The sequence below is a fragment of the Diadema antillarum genome, unplaced genomic scaffold (genome assembly GCF_040938485.1).
Source record: "Diadema antillarum isolate AM-2024a unplaced genomic scaffold, OU_Dant_1.0 scf00000021, whole genome shotgun sequence".
Taxonomy (NCBI): Eukaryota; Metazoa; Echinodermata; class Echinoidea; order Diadematoida; family Diadematidae; genus Diadema; species Diadema antillarum.
In genome coordinates, this window is record NW_027270910.1 from 175,610 (window position 1) to 194,523 (window position 18,914).

General features: G+C 37.6%; 1 protein-coding gene across 1 annotated transcript; it reads right to left on the bottom strand.

Moving 5' to 3' along the window:
- Nucleotides 1–1,141: 1,141 nt before the first annotated feature.
- Nucleotides 1,142–13,882, bottom strand: LOC139730047 (carbohydrate sulfotransferase 15-like). The gene is made up of 8 exons (XM_071640962.1): nt 13,873–13,882; nt 11,495–12,210; nt 10,668–10,911; nt 8,221–8,367; nt 5,691–5,829; nt 3,366–3,501; nt 2,660–2,804; nt 1,142–1,338 (listed from the first exon to the last, which is right to left on the bottom strand). The coding sequence occupies exons 1-8, from the start codon at nt 13,880–13,882 to the stop codon at nt 1,142–1,144; spliced, it is 1,734 nt and encodes a 577-aa protein (XP_071497063.1).
- Nucleotides 13,883–18,914: the final 5,032 nt, after the last annotated feature.

An 18,914-nucleotide genomic window follows, 5' to 3' on the forward strand; every position in this document is an offset into this window, starting at 1 on the left:
TGAGTTGACTTAAAAAATGCACTTTTTAATTCCTAATTTTGTAATATTGTAGGTCTACTGTCTACTATAATAGGTCAAATTGATATCAACTGATAATACATGTATTTTGATTTTGGTTGGCAATTTTGCATTGTCAAGAGGCTAACATTTCTTGTAAGTACATTTCTTATATAACATACAAAAAAAAAAACTAGAAACGATATGAAATAAGGCAAGCTAAAGTAAACATTACACACTTGTGGTTATGCGAGACAATATCTAATTACGTGCATAAAAAGTGGATTTTTGTCTCATATTATGTCGTCTGAAACCAGTGCAAGTTATAATTGCTATTCAAGTTAATTATACGTCATAGATTTACTTTATGATTTCATGATGTTCTACGGCATTCAGATTCTGCGTAAGACTTTTAAGTCAATTCTCAGATGAGATGGATATTATTTTGATTTTTTTTCTTGATTGTCAAGGTGGTAATAACAATAAAATATAACAGTGATTTAAAACAGTAGATAACAATACTGTCACATCATACCATTACTTACAGCCGTTTGAGGTGCGCATGATATCTAATAGTATGCATCATGACAATTTTTATACTCACAAGAAAACACCATGCAGTACAGAAACACATAGAGACAATGCATTGATTGACCATGTCTGTCTTACATTATTTTTGTAAAATAGATTTTCTCGAAGACGAATCGTGGGTAAGAAAAGGAAACATTTCTATGGATTTGAAAAAAAAAGAGTGAAAGTTGCTATTTCTTAGTACATTGTACTGGCAAATTATGTGTACTGCAGAATGAGGTAAAAAGCACTGTGGCCACTTTCGTTTTCTGGCGTAAAATGATGGAAGATGCAAGTTTTCAGCATAGCACTGCATTTCTATCATTCGATTCAACCGTCATCAGTATTCATACCAATCAAAAGCAAGGCAACAAAAATACAAGTATAGTGCTTTTTGGGTCCCCTTCTAATTCAATGTTTCACAATATTTCCGTTCATACATTGACACTATGCCGATTGTGGTCGATTATTCGATTCTTTTTTTTTTTGAAAGACACATTTAATCGTACAATGGGGTTGTCGGTCTACACAATATCGCATCAATTTCGTTCGCATGTTACGGAAACGCCAGGGTCTATGTTCTTTGCCGGCTAAAAGTGTACTTGGTATCGTTCAGGAACCGGGCAAGCCTGACATTGTATGGTCGATAAAAGTCGTCAAGGATTTGTCGCGTGGAGTTCCACATGGTGTGCCCACCCGCCTTCCTCGAGTTCACGTTCTGAGACTTTCTGGCAGTGATGCGTCTTATCTGCTCGTCAGTGAGGTCACCTGCTCAAAAATCAGAGAGGGAAAATCAAAAAGGGATAAGACAATATATAGCTTAAACAAAATCCTGATTGCACGTTAATAATTAAACAAGAATTCCAGTCCAGTTTTAAGTTAGTCTGATACGAAAGAGAAAAATCTTGCTATTTACGTATAACAGTGAAAATCTGATCAAAATCGGAAAAAAATTAGGGAGGATATGAAATTGTATGAAATTTCGCTAATTTGTGAAGAACGGTTTTCTTACAGTTAATATGCATATGCACATGAGTGAGCTAATGATGTTATCACCTCACAATGTTCATTGATAGTGTAAAGAAAAATAAAGTGACAAAAAATCTAATCTTTCTGCTATCAGAGTGTAAAACATGATGTTATTCCTGGTTGGATAGTTTCAGTTCATTAGATTCAATGATTAATTAGATGTGTCAGGATATGAGGGGACTCAAATTGTGTTTGCGTTTGAATGAAAAACCGGAAATGTCACAATTTAATGTGAAACCTATAAATGCCATGTTATGAGGGGATGACATCTTCCCATGACCATTAATTTTTTTGCCTATTCATTTTTTCCACTAAGAAATTTTATTCACGAAAACATTCAAGTACAAATAAATGTCACTCTACATGATACATGTTATGATACTACGATTTGACTGGTAGCTACAAACAATCTAAATAACACGGTTCCAATATTGGATATAAAACCTTTAGTTGTTGTTTTCCTGACTATATTCATCTACTTTCTTCCCTTGCTTTATTTGCGTATTGATATTGACTGTTCATTAACTATTTCCTGAAAAATTAGCGAAACTTCGAAATGTCATAACTTCCTTAATTTTCATCTGATTTTGATCAAATTTCATTGTTTTACTGAGAAAATTTTACTTCTTCATTTCATACTAATTTTCAACTGCACTGAAGTATCTTTATGGTTAGCTTACAATGACAATAGCTCTTATTATGTAGTACCATATATGTTATTCAGTCTGTAACGATTTTATTATTGAATGAAATTGCACTATTTGCACTATATATACATATAGTACGTTACAATTGATTACAGACATGCATGATCAAACACTCACATGATTATGTTTAAAATAATTTGAACTTATATTACATCCCATTAAGAAAAACAATGAACAGATATAACTTATATAGGATAACATGCAGAGCAAATTGATTTGTGGAATATTACGTTAGCTGTAAGACATGGTTGATTTATTTAATTCTCATTCTTATGAAGTTTGTTTAACAAATCTTTATCTCCTGTTTGAATTTGGTAGCAACTTCTGAAACTTTCATCAACTTCTTGGATACTCACGGAGCTGGAGAAAGCGAAGAAGCTTTCGATATTCTCCGGCGGTATCGGCATGCCAATCCTCCAGTGTCATGACGTGTACGCCACTGCGACCGTAGACTCGTATCCAGTCTTTTACGTAGAACAGGTACAGACTTTTATGCCGATTCTGTAAAGATATCCAAAGGTGATATGCATTTGGATACCAATACCAATATTTTATTTTGTTGGAGGGAATCTCTGCCAAATAAATCCGAGCCATTATGCAAAATCTCAGTTGTGTATGATATCTCGTGCTCAAGAGAAATGCTTCATTTTCTTCAACGTTCTATAACATTTTTAAACCTCACATGATGACTATAACTTAAAACGTACGATAAGTATGAGATACTGCTGGAAATTAGACTGCGTGTAAGTGATGGATTTAAACAGGTATATATCGTGATTCATATTTTATATTCATTTTTGAATTACTCATAGATCATTCGGGGCTTTTTTCACTAAAAAAAAAAAAAAATGCATACTGATATGAAATCGTTGAACACACAACATGCACGCACCTAATGACACCATCATTAATTCTATAGAGAATGCGTCATTTTTTTTTTTAACAGACTCGATAAGAAAATCTTCTGTCAATCAATGCCAAAGCTCAAATCATTCACCTTTCACCCTTTGCAGATTAGTCACGTGACGAAAGGAGAGTTGACGAGGGGAAGAAAGGACTTACACATCGTGCTACATAGGTGCAGTATTCCTCACGCTGCGATGTCAGGCATTTCTGGAAGCAACCGACATGGGACGACACTGTTTGATGGAAGGCGCCGTCGCTGGTGCCACCGTTGTAGTGATATGCCGAGTAATCTCTGTTTGACAGAACACACAATAGACAGACTGGTGCTGACTGGTGTCAAAATTTTCATGTGAATATTCCCGCTTTAACATCACGCCTTTCATTGATAGAACTTTTTTTTTAACCTAATAAAAATAACAAAAACAAAGTGCGCGTAAAGAGGAAGTACAGCGCAACCAACAAAATATAAGAAACTAACAAAAAAAAAATCCTCACGCAGAAACATAATACAGTATAATTATGACACAGTATCATACAACTATAGTAATCTCGACGCCACCGTTTCTTCATGTTGCAGTTGAAAATATAATTCACTGCAGTATATATCTCCTCCTGGATATGTATAGTCCTTCTTTAAACTGTATTGAAATCGTGTAGAAAAATATTACTTGCATTTCAGCAGCGGTGTTTCACAAACGTGAAATGTTATCAATAATGAATTTCTTTTCAGTGGTACATGGTTGCGCCTGTGCGTCATATTCATAACATTGTCTTAAGACCCTTGTTGCACACAAGTCGTCGGTATTTTGTGGATCTGCCATTAAACGATTCTATACAATGATTTGCACTTCACCATGATATCAGGTTATCTGACCATGAATGGTAATAGACAAAATGGGGATGGGATCTAGAACAGAAAGTAAATAAAAACAATTTCAAATTGATTTCGCGGCATGAGAAGAAAAACATTAAATGTCGCATACACATGTATTCTGATGTGCTATGTGCGCCCTAAATGTATTCTCAGTTCAGAAGCAACAATGAAATGCAACAGCGAAAGATAACCGCTAATGCATTAAACTGGGTTCCTCCATGCACACTAAGAAATCAGGGTTCAAAATTGAACCTCTAGGCGTGATGCAATAGCAGCACCCCTTTTCCCTCAAAATTTGAACCCCTGTCTAGGGTTCAATTTTGAACCCCATAAAAATGAACCCTCTGAATTCAAAACTGAACCTCAAGGTTTATTTTTTATGGGGTTCAAAATTGAAAAATTGAAAATTGAAAATCATAAAAATGAACCCTCTGAGTTCAAAACTGAACCTCAAGGTTTATTTTTTGCACCCAGGCAGGTTATAAATTGAACCTCTGAAGGATACATTGTTCAACCTCAAGGTTGTAAAAAGGTTCATTCTTCCACCCAAAAGGGTTAATTCTTGAACTTTTCAGATATTAAAATTGAACCCTTTGCGGTGCATCTACGCTCCCTGGTTTTTATTTTTCCTCCTTAATGGGTTACATATATACTTTATATATATATATATATATATATATATATATATATATATATATAAAGTATATATGTAACCCATTAAGGCTCCCTGGTTTTTATTTTTCCTCCTTAATGGGTTACATATATACTTTATATATATATATAAAGTATATATGTAACCCATTAAGGAGGAAAAATAAAAACCAGGGAGCGTAGATGCACCGCAAAGGGTTCAATTTTGAATACATGCATGTATTAAATAGACATATGCATGGGATTATGGTGTTGCCCAGCATTTATTGGCTTAAATCTAAACATCTTCAAAGCAGTCTCGAAGTTGTTCACAATAACATATATACACTGCAAAAAGTCTGGTGTTAAATAGTGAACACCGAGCTGGTGTTAAATTTTCGGTGCTCATTTATGCTGTTAAATTAACAACTCCGGGTTTCATTTCCGAATATAAAACTGTTTTTTGAAGAGTTTCTTAGTAACTGCACTCCTTGTTGATTTTAATTTAAACAAGACGATCAAGAATTTTACATTAAAATACTAGATTTTTGAAAAATAATGTGAAAATAAATTTACAACACAGTAACACCAGCTGGTGTGGTCTCTTATTGAAGCTGGACGGGTGTTAAACCATTGATATTAACACCAGCAATATCAAATCAACACCATGTGGTGTCATTTTTTTTTAATTAACACCAGTACAGTGTCAAAATAACACCAGGTACAGTGTTAAATTAACACCACGAAGTGTCAGGTGAACACTTTTCAACACCATCACAGTGCATTTTCAACACCTGTGGGTGTGGTCCTCTATTAACACTTGATCGGTGTTAAATTTAACACCCATGGTGTTAAATCTAACACCGATGTTTTTACAGTGTACCTGATATAGTTGGAGTTTGCATTATACAGACGAACACTTCGTGTCGTACATATACAGATACATCAATACATAGAAACGTTGATGACACGCTCACCGATCGGTTGGATTCCTTAAGATCATTATTATCTTTGCTGTAGGTTGGACGGCGTGAATGAGGTCGGCATTGGTGCGGTGGTCGAGCTCGCCCCGCCATTGCTTTCCATTGTCCCACGCTGTGCTGATCGACGCATCACCTGCAGGGCAATATGCAATAATGTATCGACTGGACAGTTAAATACATTGTATATAGTGGTAATTAGTCTGTGGACGTTTGCCCCCTGACACTCAAATATTTTTGTATGATGTGATGAGCAGGTTGTGATCAATGTGTCGGACAGCCTACAGTAGCAAGCTTTCTTCTTTAGTAATGACCTTTTAATAGCGGTATATACATTTTCAATCATGGATGTGTTTGTATTTTCTCTTTGTAGGAAATCACCTATATCGGTTCCTTAGCGTACCACTCAACTTTTTTTTTCCATTTCAGTTAGTGTATTTCATTCATTTCGCATAGTCCGCATTGAGAAAGTATTAAATGTTATATGAAGCAAGGATAAACAGGACTGGCGGCTATCATGGCTATAACACCATTCGGAATACATTAAAATAGGCAATGAAAACAAAGCAAGTCCAGATATGACCACCACGTCCATTGCTGGTATACGTGACAACTTTCCAACGGTTTAACAGCGCTTTTTGCAAAGAGCATGGTGGGGAGTGCTGACAGTGCCTTCGTCGTTGTTATACGATGACTAGCAGTTTTCCATTCAATTAATCTTTCTTTTTTTTGTATTGGGTAGCTGATTGTTCAGGGCTTTCATAGCCCAGTGAATTACACAGGGACTTTGCTCAATAAAGAACCCCGACTTTACAATTCAACATCAGAAAAAAATATATTATCAGTTCAATCTTTGCAGTGGTTTCAGGTTCATTATCACATTTTTATTAATTTTAGCATCACAGGCACCTTTTTTTTTAATTTTATGTTTGTTTTGATGATACAAAGTTGAATATTGAAAATGGTAGTGAGCTATCATTTTCAACCTCTTTTTCTTCGCTATAGGTAACAAACGATCGTCAGCTAAGATCCATATAGTACAGCAATGTGGATTGGCTGGCATTGGATTAATCGTTAGCGCTATGAATATTTTATAATGGTCAGTTGATATGAATGCAAACAGATTATGCACAATGACAAACTAAGCAGAATGTTGGATGTACCATGAAATCGGACATGGAGACAGAAGATATGGAATATGAAAGATTCATGATATTCAAAAGAAACATTGATATGAATAAAAGCAATAAAAGCAATAAAAGGATAGGGTAATGATTTGGGTTATGTCCATTATTCCGAAGGCTCGTTAATCCGAAAATGAAATATGGTTCGCTATTCCGAAGGTTCATTATTCCGAAACACGCAAGTTCTATTATGTTCGTTTATCTGAAAATGGCAATGGTTCACTATAACCCGAAAATGTGTGACGTTTTTTCCGAAGGTTCCGTCTTTCGACGGTTCATTCATCTGAACAATGAAATAAAGTTTATTATTCCAAAGGTTCGTTAATCCGAATTGATTAAGGTTTGATAATGTAGTATAACAAACTTTCGCAATTACGAACCTTCGGAAAACGAACTGTGACCAATAATACGGCCTCATTATATCTCCTACTGAATTATATACGCAAATCTTCTCCATACGTCTATATATAAAATAAAATAAAAACAAAACAACAACTGGTGTTCTCGAATTCTCATCAAAGTCTTACTGAGTTAGACTAATCTGTCATTGGTTACAATCATGACTGTAGGCGGGAGAGGTTGTAATTTCCAAACAATTGGCCAAAGCCAAATCATAATCCACATCATATATCACTGTTTTTGCACGAACCCGGTCCAGTGTATCTAGGCCTGATGACATCATAATGTCAGGTAATTTGCATTCGTGATTACGACCAATCTTATACCATCATATTGGTACAAACACGGTTTTGTCTGTCATTTGTCATTCTCTTAATATACCATGGATTATGTCAAAATGTCAGAGGGGTTTAATTGGTGCAAAGAAGTGTATCCTACTGCATGTTTATGGCATCAGCCATCCCTTGAAAATTTGACAACAAAGGCAGAAACCATGCATGCTGTAAATTCAAATGTGTGTATTATCATATTGACATACTTTCCTCGTTTGCCAACAGTTCTGTAACGTGAGAAATATTTGGAGTCAAATTGAACCGTTATACTCCTCTTTCTAACTATTCAAGCACGATGACGTGCCAGTGCAGAACACACTATAACCTTTATGTCCTATATCACAACCGGTTCCCTCCCGCTTCTCCCTACCGCACATTTGCCCCCCCCCCCCCAAAAAAAAAAAAAAAAACACACACAAAAAAAACACAAAAAAACACAAAAACACAAAAAACACAAAAAACCCCAACAACAACAACAACAACAAACAAAAAACAACAACACCCCAAAACCCAGATATAACGTTTTTAAATCCTTCCCATTGAAGGTATAACCATGATAACAGTACCACTAATTCCACATGGCCCGAATTACCAAAAGATAATCATACTTACCAAATACGATGGGGTAAGTAACCGAGTCATCTGAGTTGTTCCACGGTCGTTCTTTTATCACCTCCACAGCAACATTCTTGAACCAGTTGAGATACCACTCAAAGGAGGCATCATTCTTTCCTCCCGTCTGATTACGAATCAATAGAACTGCAAGAGAACAGAGCGAAAGAAAACCCAACTCTCGGAGAGCGTTTCTTTGCATAGGGCCTACATTGTGTGTTTTTCACTAAGCCATGAGCACTTTCTTTGTTCTCTTGTTCGTATATGTGGCTTCTGAATTTCCACCACCAGGAGCCTAGCTTTCGCATACTTTTGATGCATCTTGCAACCGCTGTTCGAAAACTCCGCTCGCCTTGCCCACTCAATGCACTGGTTTCAAATTTGCAATGACTGATCAGTGAAGTATGATGGTCAAAAGCCAGGGCAAAAGGCTAGGCACACTAATTGCGTGAGTTATGTTGAGAGATTGAAAGGTAACATGCAGGTGGTGATCTATGTGATGACTTCGGCATATTTTGTATACAGTATGTCCCAAAAAATACAATCAATTTTTTTTTTGCATTGATTACACCCAATATGATTAAAGTGTCTTAATGCTACTTCAGGATCTTAGAATATAACATCTTAGCTCTATTTTGCAGAAAACCCCATTCAATTTGGTTAAGCGGTCACAGAGAAAAAAAAAAATGTGGAATGTTGTAAAGCATGTGGTGAGTCTGATCCTTCCAAGTTTAGCACTTCGATGCTTTGTGTGTGAAAACGATAGACAGAACTTGGAGGGAAGAGATTCTTGACATCCTCAACAAAATTCCTCATTTCTCTTTAACCATCGAATGAGGTTTTCTGTAAGATGTGGGCAATGAGTTATAGTTTCGTATCCTGAATTTGTACTTGGATTGATTCACTTTTTCTAAAGATCACTGCGGAGGGTCCCGTTGTATTTTTTGGGGGACATACGGTACAAGTTTGTATGCTAGCCGTGCCGATTCACTATGGGGAAATAGTGCAACACATCATGATAATGATCACATAATCATAAGGCCTTATTTATCCAGGGTAGCCTTTTCAGTACATGCATTGCCACAGCTCTACCAGAGGGCCCCGTCATCATCATAGCGCATAATATCTGTTACGATACTATAGAAGTTTGCTTTGAAATGACGTTAATGAGTACTTCAAAGAGAGGGGGAAATGCTATTACAGTGGAAACTCGATATAACGAGATGGTCGGGACCGAGTCGTTTTCCTCGTTATAGCCGATATCTCGTTATATCAGTAGGCATAAAAGAAAGCATAACATAAAGACATTAATTTGCACATGTGGGACTACCCATCATCTTTCAATCAATACTGATAACTTGGTAATGTGTGTGAGGTAATTACTCACCTTTATGGGTAAGAAGATGTTTTTTCGCCAATGAAATCCGATATCAAGAATGTTTTTCTTATCAATTGTAGATGTTTGAATTTGTAAATCTAAACTGCTTGCGATTGTGTGAAGATCGTCTGTGGATTGGTGTGTGGTGACGGTATGGGTGTGTGTTGTGTGTGGAAAGCTTGAATATGGTCTGCACAATGCTGTGTGTGTGTGTGTGACACATTTTGTATACATGTACATTATGACTGCGTGTGTGTGAAGATGGGGAATTCCCTACGTAGAAAGCCAATCACAGCATCAGATTGCCTCACACTTGCTAAACGTCATGATGATGTCATGTATACGGCCGTCCCACCACATTTTCTGCATGTATCAGTGCGCCCACACACACATATATACACGTACAACATGCGGTGCTAGCTGTAGAGTGAACTGAAGAAAATATGTGTGTAAGCTTGTGTACAAGACAGTTTTTGGCGCATCGAGCTTTACAATCTCGGAACATGATAGCACAGGCGAAGTAAAGCTTTACCCGAAGACATTTTGCTTTACCTCGCTATATCAGGTTTGATTGGCTATGTTTTTCTTTGTTTGGAAATCACAAAATTTATCTCGTTATAGCAGTTATTTCGTTATAGCCGATCTCGCTATAAGAGTAGCATTTTACATAGACTTGTGTGGAAGGAAATTTGGGACCGGGAAAATTTCCTCGTAATAACCGATATCTCGCTATAGCAGTGTTCGTTATACTGAGTTTCCCCTGTATCTGAGAGAATGTATATACGTCTGACAGTTCTACAGAACAGATTTTCCACAGAATATGAAGTTTCATAATGATATTGCAGGGTCAACAGCAAAACTGCATGGGAGCTAATATCATTTGTATATTCCCTGCTGCTTTTATTAGATATAGCTGACAATTTGATGCGTCAGAAGGCACAAGATACACACTAATATAACAAACGCGAACTTAAACTCGTATGCGACCGCGTATACACATAAAACTGTACATGTATTTAACATGAAACTGATATCATAAGCTTCATATCTTCTACCGATGTTAAATCACCTGTCTTCTTGTGAATGGGTGTCTCAGTCCACCCCTTCCTTCGTCGCGCCCACCAGTGGGGCTCTTTAGGCACCCCTCCGACAACATCAGGATGGGCTATAAGCTTATCCCACACATCCGTCGTCCCACATTTCGGCATACCGATCATGTAGAAGTAGGGGAGACAGACCAGTTCACTGGATCCCCGGTACCAACATGGGTTCTTAAATTCAGGCAGGAACTGGCGAGGGACTTTCGCGAACACCTTGGGAGAAATGAAAGATGAAGGGGGTAATTCTTTTTTTTAACTTTCGACACATCATTTTAAAGACTTCTGCTTTTCAGTCTGCTATGGATCTCAGGTTGCTGATGATAAACGTCTTCAAGAAACAATATTCATTTGATTATCCGCATGTCTTCTTGTTATCCCAAAATGATGGAAACTAAAAAACAACAACAACAACAAAAAACCCCATCCTTTTATGACATCGCTAATCAAGGAGACACAGTACCAATTTAAATCCCTTAAAGCAATACACTGACTTATATCATGTCATTTCAGCCGACCTTACACTTCTGTTCATAGTCCTTACATGTGCCTTCATAGCTGTCCTCACTATTATAACAACCTGCATGTGTGAAATTGAAATTAAGGCAGTACAATTATGACATCTGCCAGAACGCTCACCGAATTTGAAACTATGCAACTTGATCGAAGTACATGTATAGTGGTCAAGTTTCCTGTTCTTCAGTGTCTATTATGTGTGTGAGTGTATGTGTGTGTGAGTGTGGTTGTGGTGCTTGTAGGCCTATATATGGGTATTATCCAAAGAATTTTTCATACTCACTTCCGGCGCCATTTGGATAACCTCTGGAGCAACATTGTCCCATTTTACTTGAAGCTTCCCTAAAGATACCGATGCATTTTCTTTTCCAGTCAACTTTCCAACTTTTTCGCTTGCAATAGAAGCATTCTTCTTTTTTCCTTGTTGTGTTGACGGGGGTTTTCCTTCATGTACAACTGGATCAACGTCATTCTTTGCCGATGCGGTTTTCGTTGCTGGTTGAGTTTTCTCTCTTCCCGACGATTCGTTTTTGTCTCCTGCTGAGCTTTCCTTGTGATTTATTGACAAGCTTTTTTGTAAGTTCTCTGATGTGTTTTGTCCAATGTCTCTAAATTCTCCTTTGTCCTTCAAATGACTCTCATCTCGAAATTTATCGTTATTGGTGAACTCATCTTTCGATGAGTCTACTCTACCTTCTTCCTTTCCTTTCCCAGATCGGCTCTCTGTACCTTTTTCTACTTCTTGTCTTTTTGTGGTCTGGTGCAACTGTGCAACTGCAACTCTGTCCTCCAGGCTGTCATTTCCCTGCTCTCGGGCTGAAGTGCTCTGAGTTGGTTTACCACCAATTCCCGTGTCTGATTCCAGAGTGACGAGATCGAGCCACGATGCGAGACCTCCAGCTTTCGTCACCCCCGCACTTTGATGTGAACTCCGAGCTACAGCGAGGGGAAGAGGCCCTTCACCTTCAGTTCGTTGTTGAACTGACGCGAGGTAGTTCACTGCACACGAAGTGGCGAATAAGAGAATCGTGAGACCCAACACCCGCTTCTGTTTCAGGATTGGGGGGGGGGGGGGGGGGGAGGGAGGGGAGGAGAAATGAAATTTATATATGAGGCGTGAGAGCATTCAACTGCATTGTAGGTTCATGAAAAAGTGAGTGAAGACGCATACATGTACATTAGTCCATGGGCCAAGACCCGAAAAATGGGTTGTTGGTACCACCTGAGGTGGCACAACCTTTTTGGTGTCAGTTTGTTTGTCGGGCATAGATATGCTTATCAAGCTATGATAGCATTTCCAAATGAGTAGCTTAGTCATGATAAATGATTTTTTAACCAATTTGGTCTCGTTTTTATATTCCTATACTTCTGAATCGGAACTAACCGCTATGCAAAGAAGAGCACTGTCTTCTGTATGTCCACCGTGTTCTGTTGTAAACGCGGTGCGCTTAGTCTTTATTCAAGGCAGCGAAGGGAATATCCAAAGTGTTATGATGTCCACAGCTGTCACGCGGTGCACTTAGTCTTTATCTAGACCAATGTACCGTTATCACATCTAAAGTTCCTCATAAAAGGAATTATCTATACTGTTTTTATACTACCCTATCAACAAATACATCAGTTTTAAACAAAAATCACTCTGTTCATTTACAATATTATTCATTATAATGTATCGTAATGTACCGGTACATTGTTTTTGCATTACCTTATATTGTTGGATGGAAATAAAGCGACATTGGCGTGGTATTAGCGTTTTCATCACAGCGTTTTCGCCGGAAAATGATAAATAATTGAAAAATACGGTAAAATTCACGAGGAATTGCTTCTTTTGTTGTTGTTGTTGTTTTTAGATAAAAGAATATACACTGTATCATACGCTTTGGATGTTCCCTTCGCCGTCTAGAATAAAGACTGAGCGCTCTGGACATCATAACCTTTGGATATTCCCTTCGCTGCCTTGAATAAAGACTAAGAGCACCGCGTTTACAACAGAACACCTGTGAACACACCATAGAGCTGCATTTTACAGCTCTATGGAACATACAGAAGACAGTGCTCTTCTTTGTATAGCGGTTAGTTTCGATTCAGAAGTATAGGGAAATAACAACGAGACCAAATTGGTTAAAAATTCATTTATCATGACTAAGCTACTCATTTGGAAATGCTATCATAGCTTGATAAGCATATCTATGCCCGACAAACAAAATGACACCAAAAAGGTTTTGCCACCTCAGATGGTACCAATATCTGGCCTGGCCCATGGACTACATCAAGTTTTCACCACCTATTCAGGATATAGGCCTATAGTTCATTGTATGGGTAGTATGGAACGTTTCTATGGCTTCAGCTTCGGAACACATTATTGTTACATGTACAACCAGGAGTACAGAAAATTGTTGTGATATCATTATAAAGCTACTCATACAGCAACAATGAATCATAATACTATAATCTTATTGATAGAGAAATCACAGCAGGAAACAAGTTTGGTTTTTTTTTGTGAGAAATTTAGATTAATCTGTTAATCGATAGGCCTACTCCTTGAACTAATCTTTATAAGAAAGTCAATTAAATATATAATAATAATGATATAATGAATTATTGACGTATACATAATGTTTAACCTAAATAACAGGTCTCGCACATTTCGTACACTTTTACATGCCGTCATGTAGTGATTCCTTTATCAGTCGTCATTGATAAAAAATAAAAGAATTCCCGTATTGTCACACCGATATGAGTGTTTGCATACAAGTGTACGTTATTGAAGAAAACGCAACACGCATTTGAATCTGTCATAAAGATTCAAAGCAGATGACCCTTTGTTCTTTCATTAATCATCCGAATATACTTGTACATGGGATCAACACTGTGCATGTAAGGACAATCATCACAGACACGTGATATACGAATACCACGAACTATCACGAGATATGAAGCTGATATAGGCATGGTTTATCGACGTACATGTACGTACATGTAAGGTCATGATATTGTTGTCTCCTATAAAGTAACCGACTATTTTCCATCTTGTTGTCTAATACTAGTAATGATCAACGTTAAAGAAAACAGTAAATTTTGTATCTAATCCGCTACAGATGTCCAAACTAATGAAATTCTTGTGTCGAGTTTTTTTTTTTTATTATCATTATTAAAACTGACTGACAAATTGCCCTATGTCGACGTCGATGTGCAATTGTATAGGGCAATATGTCAATCATTTGCAACAAAAGCAACTCGACGCAAGAATTCTATTAATTATTTTGAATAAATTTTATGCAGTAACCGCTGCATGCTTTAAGAATCAACACTGGCAGTCGGGCGGAAGCTCGGTGCAGTCGATATTGTTGATAATACGCCTGTTCTGGGATCAGGCGATCGTAGGAAGTGGTAAGTTCGAATTCTGCCTGAGTATGTACATTAGTATGTCCCTGATTTTTTTTTATCATGGGAACTACGGTACTAATGACTACTACTAAAACACTAATTAATTCGGTGCTTATATTACGTCGATGTAGGGCAATTTGTCAATCAGTTGCACCGCTATAGATGCATCCTCCTATTAGTGTACATTGATACTGTAGCTAGGCAACAACCAGACGCGCAAAAGGACAGACTAACGGAGTATACGGAGCGCATGTTTGTGGAGTACAATCCCCATTGTCTGATGGAATGTCGACATTCTACTTGTACCCATATGTACTGTAGATGCTCCATCACTTTGAATTCGATTAGCTGAAAGAAGACACAGCACCAGGTGGGAGATAAGCATACACTTGTGCATAACAATATAACTGTTCTGTTTCTTTGTAAGCATCACATGCATATGCCCGTCCAATTGCAGAATGCACTCTCTAAAAAAAAAAAAATCGAGTGACAATATTCACTCTTAAAAGAGTGAATGCAAAAAAGAGTGAATTTAGAGTGAAATTGGAGTGAATTTTGAGTGAAAATGTTCATTTTCACTAATTTTGGAGTGACCTCAGGGATCACTCGAAAATTTTGGAGTGATCCCTGAGGTCACTCTAAAACGAGTGAAAATGAACATTTTCACTCAAAATTCACTCCAATTTCACTCTAAATTCACTCTTTTTTGTATTCCCTCTTTGGCAAGACTTCCATATGTACCCCCCGCTATGTGTCATGTACATTAAAGTAATGTGAATAAGTTTAGGTGGCTTTGGGATTAGGGTTAGAGTTTACTCAGTTTAGGACTAGGGTTAGGGTTAGGGTTAGGGTTAGGGTTAGAGTTAGGGTAACATTGATCTCGGTGTCCTAGGGAAATGCGGACTTCAGAGGAAGGTAATGTACAATGTAGACAAACAAAGAAGAAGAAGAAGAAGAATAGCTAGTGGGGATGGGGGTACATAATATGGAAGTCTTTCCCACTCTTTTAAGAGTGAATATTTTCACTCGCTTTTTTTTAGAGAGCAAGGTTGTGACTCTGTCATTGACATGGAATAATGCCGACGTCTTCAATGACTGCACAATTCAAAAATAATCGATTGCTATCATACAATGCATTATACATTATATTCAAATACATACAGTAATTTTATATGCATATATTTATATATATACATATACATATTTGTTTGTTTGTTTTCCATCTGAGAAGATGGCTGGATAGCCCATATTCAGCTTTGTTAAGCTGGTCTTCCATGGGGTCCAGTTCGATGTGAGGTGGGACCACTTTACGGGGTTAAACACCCTGCTCTTTGCGATGAACGAATGAAGCGGGAGGTACATATTATGGAAGTCTAGCCGTCCTGGCAATCCGAGGGACAGAGTGTTTTGCCTCTTGCAAGAGGGAACGGTATGCTTACGTACACACAACATTGCTCAGTCCAGACTCGGGTTCGAACCCGGGCCCTTAGGATCGTGAGACAGACGCGCTACCGAATATGAGCCAACCCACCGCCCTTATATATACTTACAGTATATATATATATTCATGTATATCTGAATAAATATTTAATTTTGTATACACAATATATCGTGAAAACTTCGAGCAGAGAAAAAGGGTTTCCATCGGGATTTCTTTGTTTATATATTTTATAATCAGAGTTACTAATGGACTTCAAAGCCCCCTAAAAAACCCTGCCACACTTCAAGGTGAATATATACATTTAGTGTATGCATGCGCATTAGATTAATCAGACAAGAAAGAGAGGTTGAGCGTTTTAATTCGGTGACTATGTCTTACCATCCTTCTTGGCTGAGGTGAAGACCACGATGTCAAGCAATCACGGGGTATTTCATTCTGTATAGGCTATCCAGTAGTTTCATATGAAACTGCCCCGTCGCGGTACGTATCAAAGACAACATGAAATGATGTGTAGGTTGCTCCATGGCATTACAGACAATAAAAAAATATTTAGTGCTGATACAGTTCGTCTATAAAGACAGTGTCGGTAAAAATCTAAGGCGTTCCAGCCATGTAGATGTTCTCCATGGGGGTGCCTGTGAAGTCCGTCGCGCGTCTTTCTTCAACACAGCATCGGCAAACGCTTTCCTCATACTGCCACAACTACATTGTACTGGTATGTTTGCCATGGTTGAGGGTAGAGACGTGCTTAGTGTGCGTTACGTAAGTCCTAAGGCTGCGTTCACATAGAAGTATACTATTCGGGTATTCGGGCTCGTTTTTCGAGGGCACGCGAATGGCTTGAATCGAACGATAGGATTTCCTCACACCGGTTCACATAAGAGGGCACTATTCGAAAGTACCGAATACCTGCGAAAAGTAAAGCAAAGTGGGAATCGAGCTTGTTCGATTTTCTTGCAGCGTATACCGTCTCTCGTTTATGAAATAATGACAATTTTGGTCTGGCTTTGCCCGTTAGCAAATATAAGCATGTAGACTGACATTCTGATGCAGTTTAGAAATTGTTAATAAGATCTGCTGCGATGTAGGAGGAAGAAATCCTCACTACATGGGATGGTGAGTTGACGGTGCGGGTGATGGTGTATTCGGTGCTCGAATAGCGAATAGCGAATAGCGAATACCGACTACCGAATACCGAATACTTCTATGTGAACGCAGCCTTATGTCACTAGCTGAGAATACACCATGTCACCTATAACCAATGGTCAAAGAGCGGAGCCCATGCAGTGAAAGGAGATAATCGACTGTCGAACTTCTATTCAGTCAGGTTTTATGGTAAGCCTCCCACAATAGGTCGCCTTATGCGGCGATCTTTAATAAAGGGACCGCACAGTACTGGTTGAGGTAGGGATTCATGTTTTGAACATTCCTAAGTGAGATAATGAAAAGCCTCTTATGAAATATGAAAGAGCATGTAAGTTTAAGAAGGATTCAACGTTTATTTGATGAAAATTGGTTTTCGAATGGCTGAGATATCCAAAAAAAGTGATAATAAGGCGACATGCCACAACTTTATTAGGATATCTTTGTTTCACCCTGTTTTTGGATATCTCAGCCATTTCAAAACCGATTTTCATCGAATAAACTTTTGATACACCTTAGAACTGCATGCTCTTTGACATCTCATAGAGTAGTTGAGGCTGAATATCTCGCAAAACGTTAAAAGCTAAATCTTCACCTCGACCAGAACTGTACACACCCTTTAAACAGCCTAACCAGAATGCGACAAAGTCATTCAAGGCAATTCAAGTCGACTTGCCACTTTTTCACGTGTAACATGGCACATACCGAAAAATGCAAGTTTATAACATGACATGTAATGAACACATGTCACATACAGTTGCGATCAAGTAAGACAATTTTCAGGTAGAGAGGATATCGAACAACCGAATGGCTATAATGTGATGGTACTTCCAACATTCAATATTACATGATACTGCGGAGGAACTTTCTAATTCTAGTGGGATGAATACCAAATCAGTCCAAATTCAAAGGCATAATACTCTTTCTTCAGAGGATGTAATAGTGAAGACTTTTGTTTATAAAGTAGTACGCTATTAGAACTTGATAAAAGATTTATTGGTCTATGCAACACTTAAGAAAGCGAAAAATTCCGAAATAAGAAGGGAAATATTTTAAGTACATTTGTGATTAGACAGTGCAGTAAAAAAATAATGACAAATGAACCAATTAAACGCGATAACTTTTACTGTAAATGCGGGCTCAACCTAATGTTCTTTTATAGAAATAATGACTATCGATCGTCTTTTTTTTTGTATCCACTGCACGTAACTCTCATAATTATACAATTCGTGAATTTTTATTCTCTATTGATTTCTGTATAGTGATGCATATCCTCATTAAAATTTGTCAAACTTGTTATGGGTTGTTTATAATCTTCGTCCAAGAGTGATTGTGCAAGCTCTTTACAAGAAACGTTATGCATCTTTACTTTGTTCTTGCGAGAATCACCGTACGATGGGTTTGTCATTTTGTGCAAAGCGGAAGGTTTACGACGGTATGCTATATATGCATTCATTTCGTTTCGTTTTATTTCATTTCCAACACATGGTGGTTACAACATTTGAATACACATATACTAATGATACAACAATGTAATGAAAAACAAACTATGAAAAATGAAAAAAAATTGTAATTTCATGACAAATACAAAAAAAAGTGGTTGAAAATGGAGGGGACTGCTAAAAAGTAGAGCCTGTAGTCTGCAGTCCCCTCATAAAAATCAGTAGTTACAAAACTGATAAAACGAGGGAAATAAAGTAAGGCAGAGACTAAGCACGCACATACAAACACA

Bases quoted from the DNA above. Each gene is read 5' to 3' on its own strand.
- LOC139730047 (XM_071640962.1), bottom strand. The intron at 10,912-11,494 runs GTGAGTATGAAA...ATTTCTCCCAAG, and splicing joins TTATCCAAATGGCGCCGGAA to GTGTTCGCGAAAGTCCCTCG. The intron at 1,339-2,659 runs GTGAGTATCCAA...CTGATTTTTGAG, and splicing joins TCTTCGCTTTCTCCAGCTCC to CAGGTGACCTCACTGACGAG.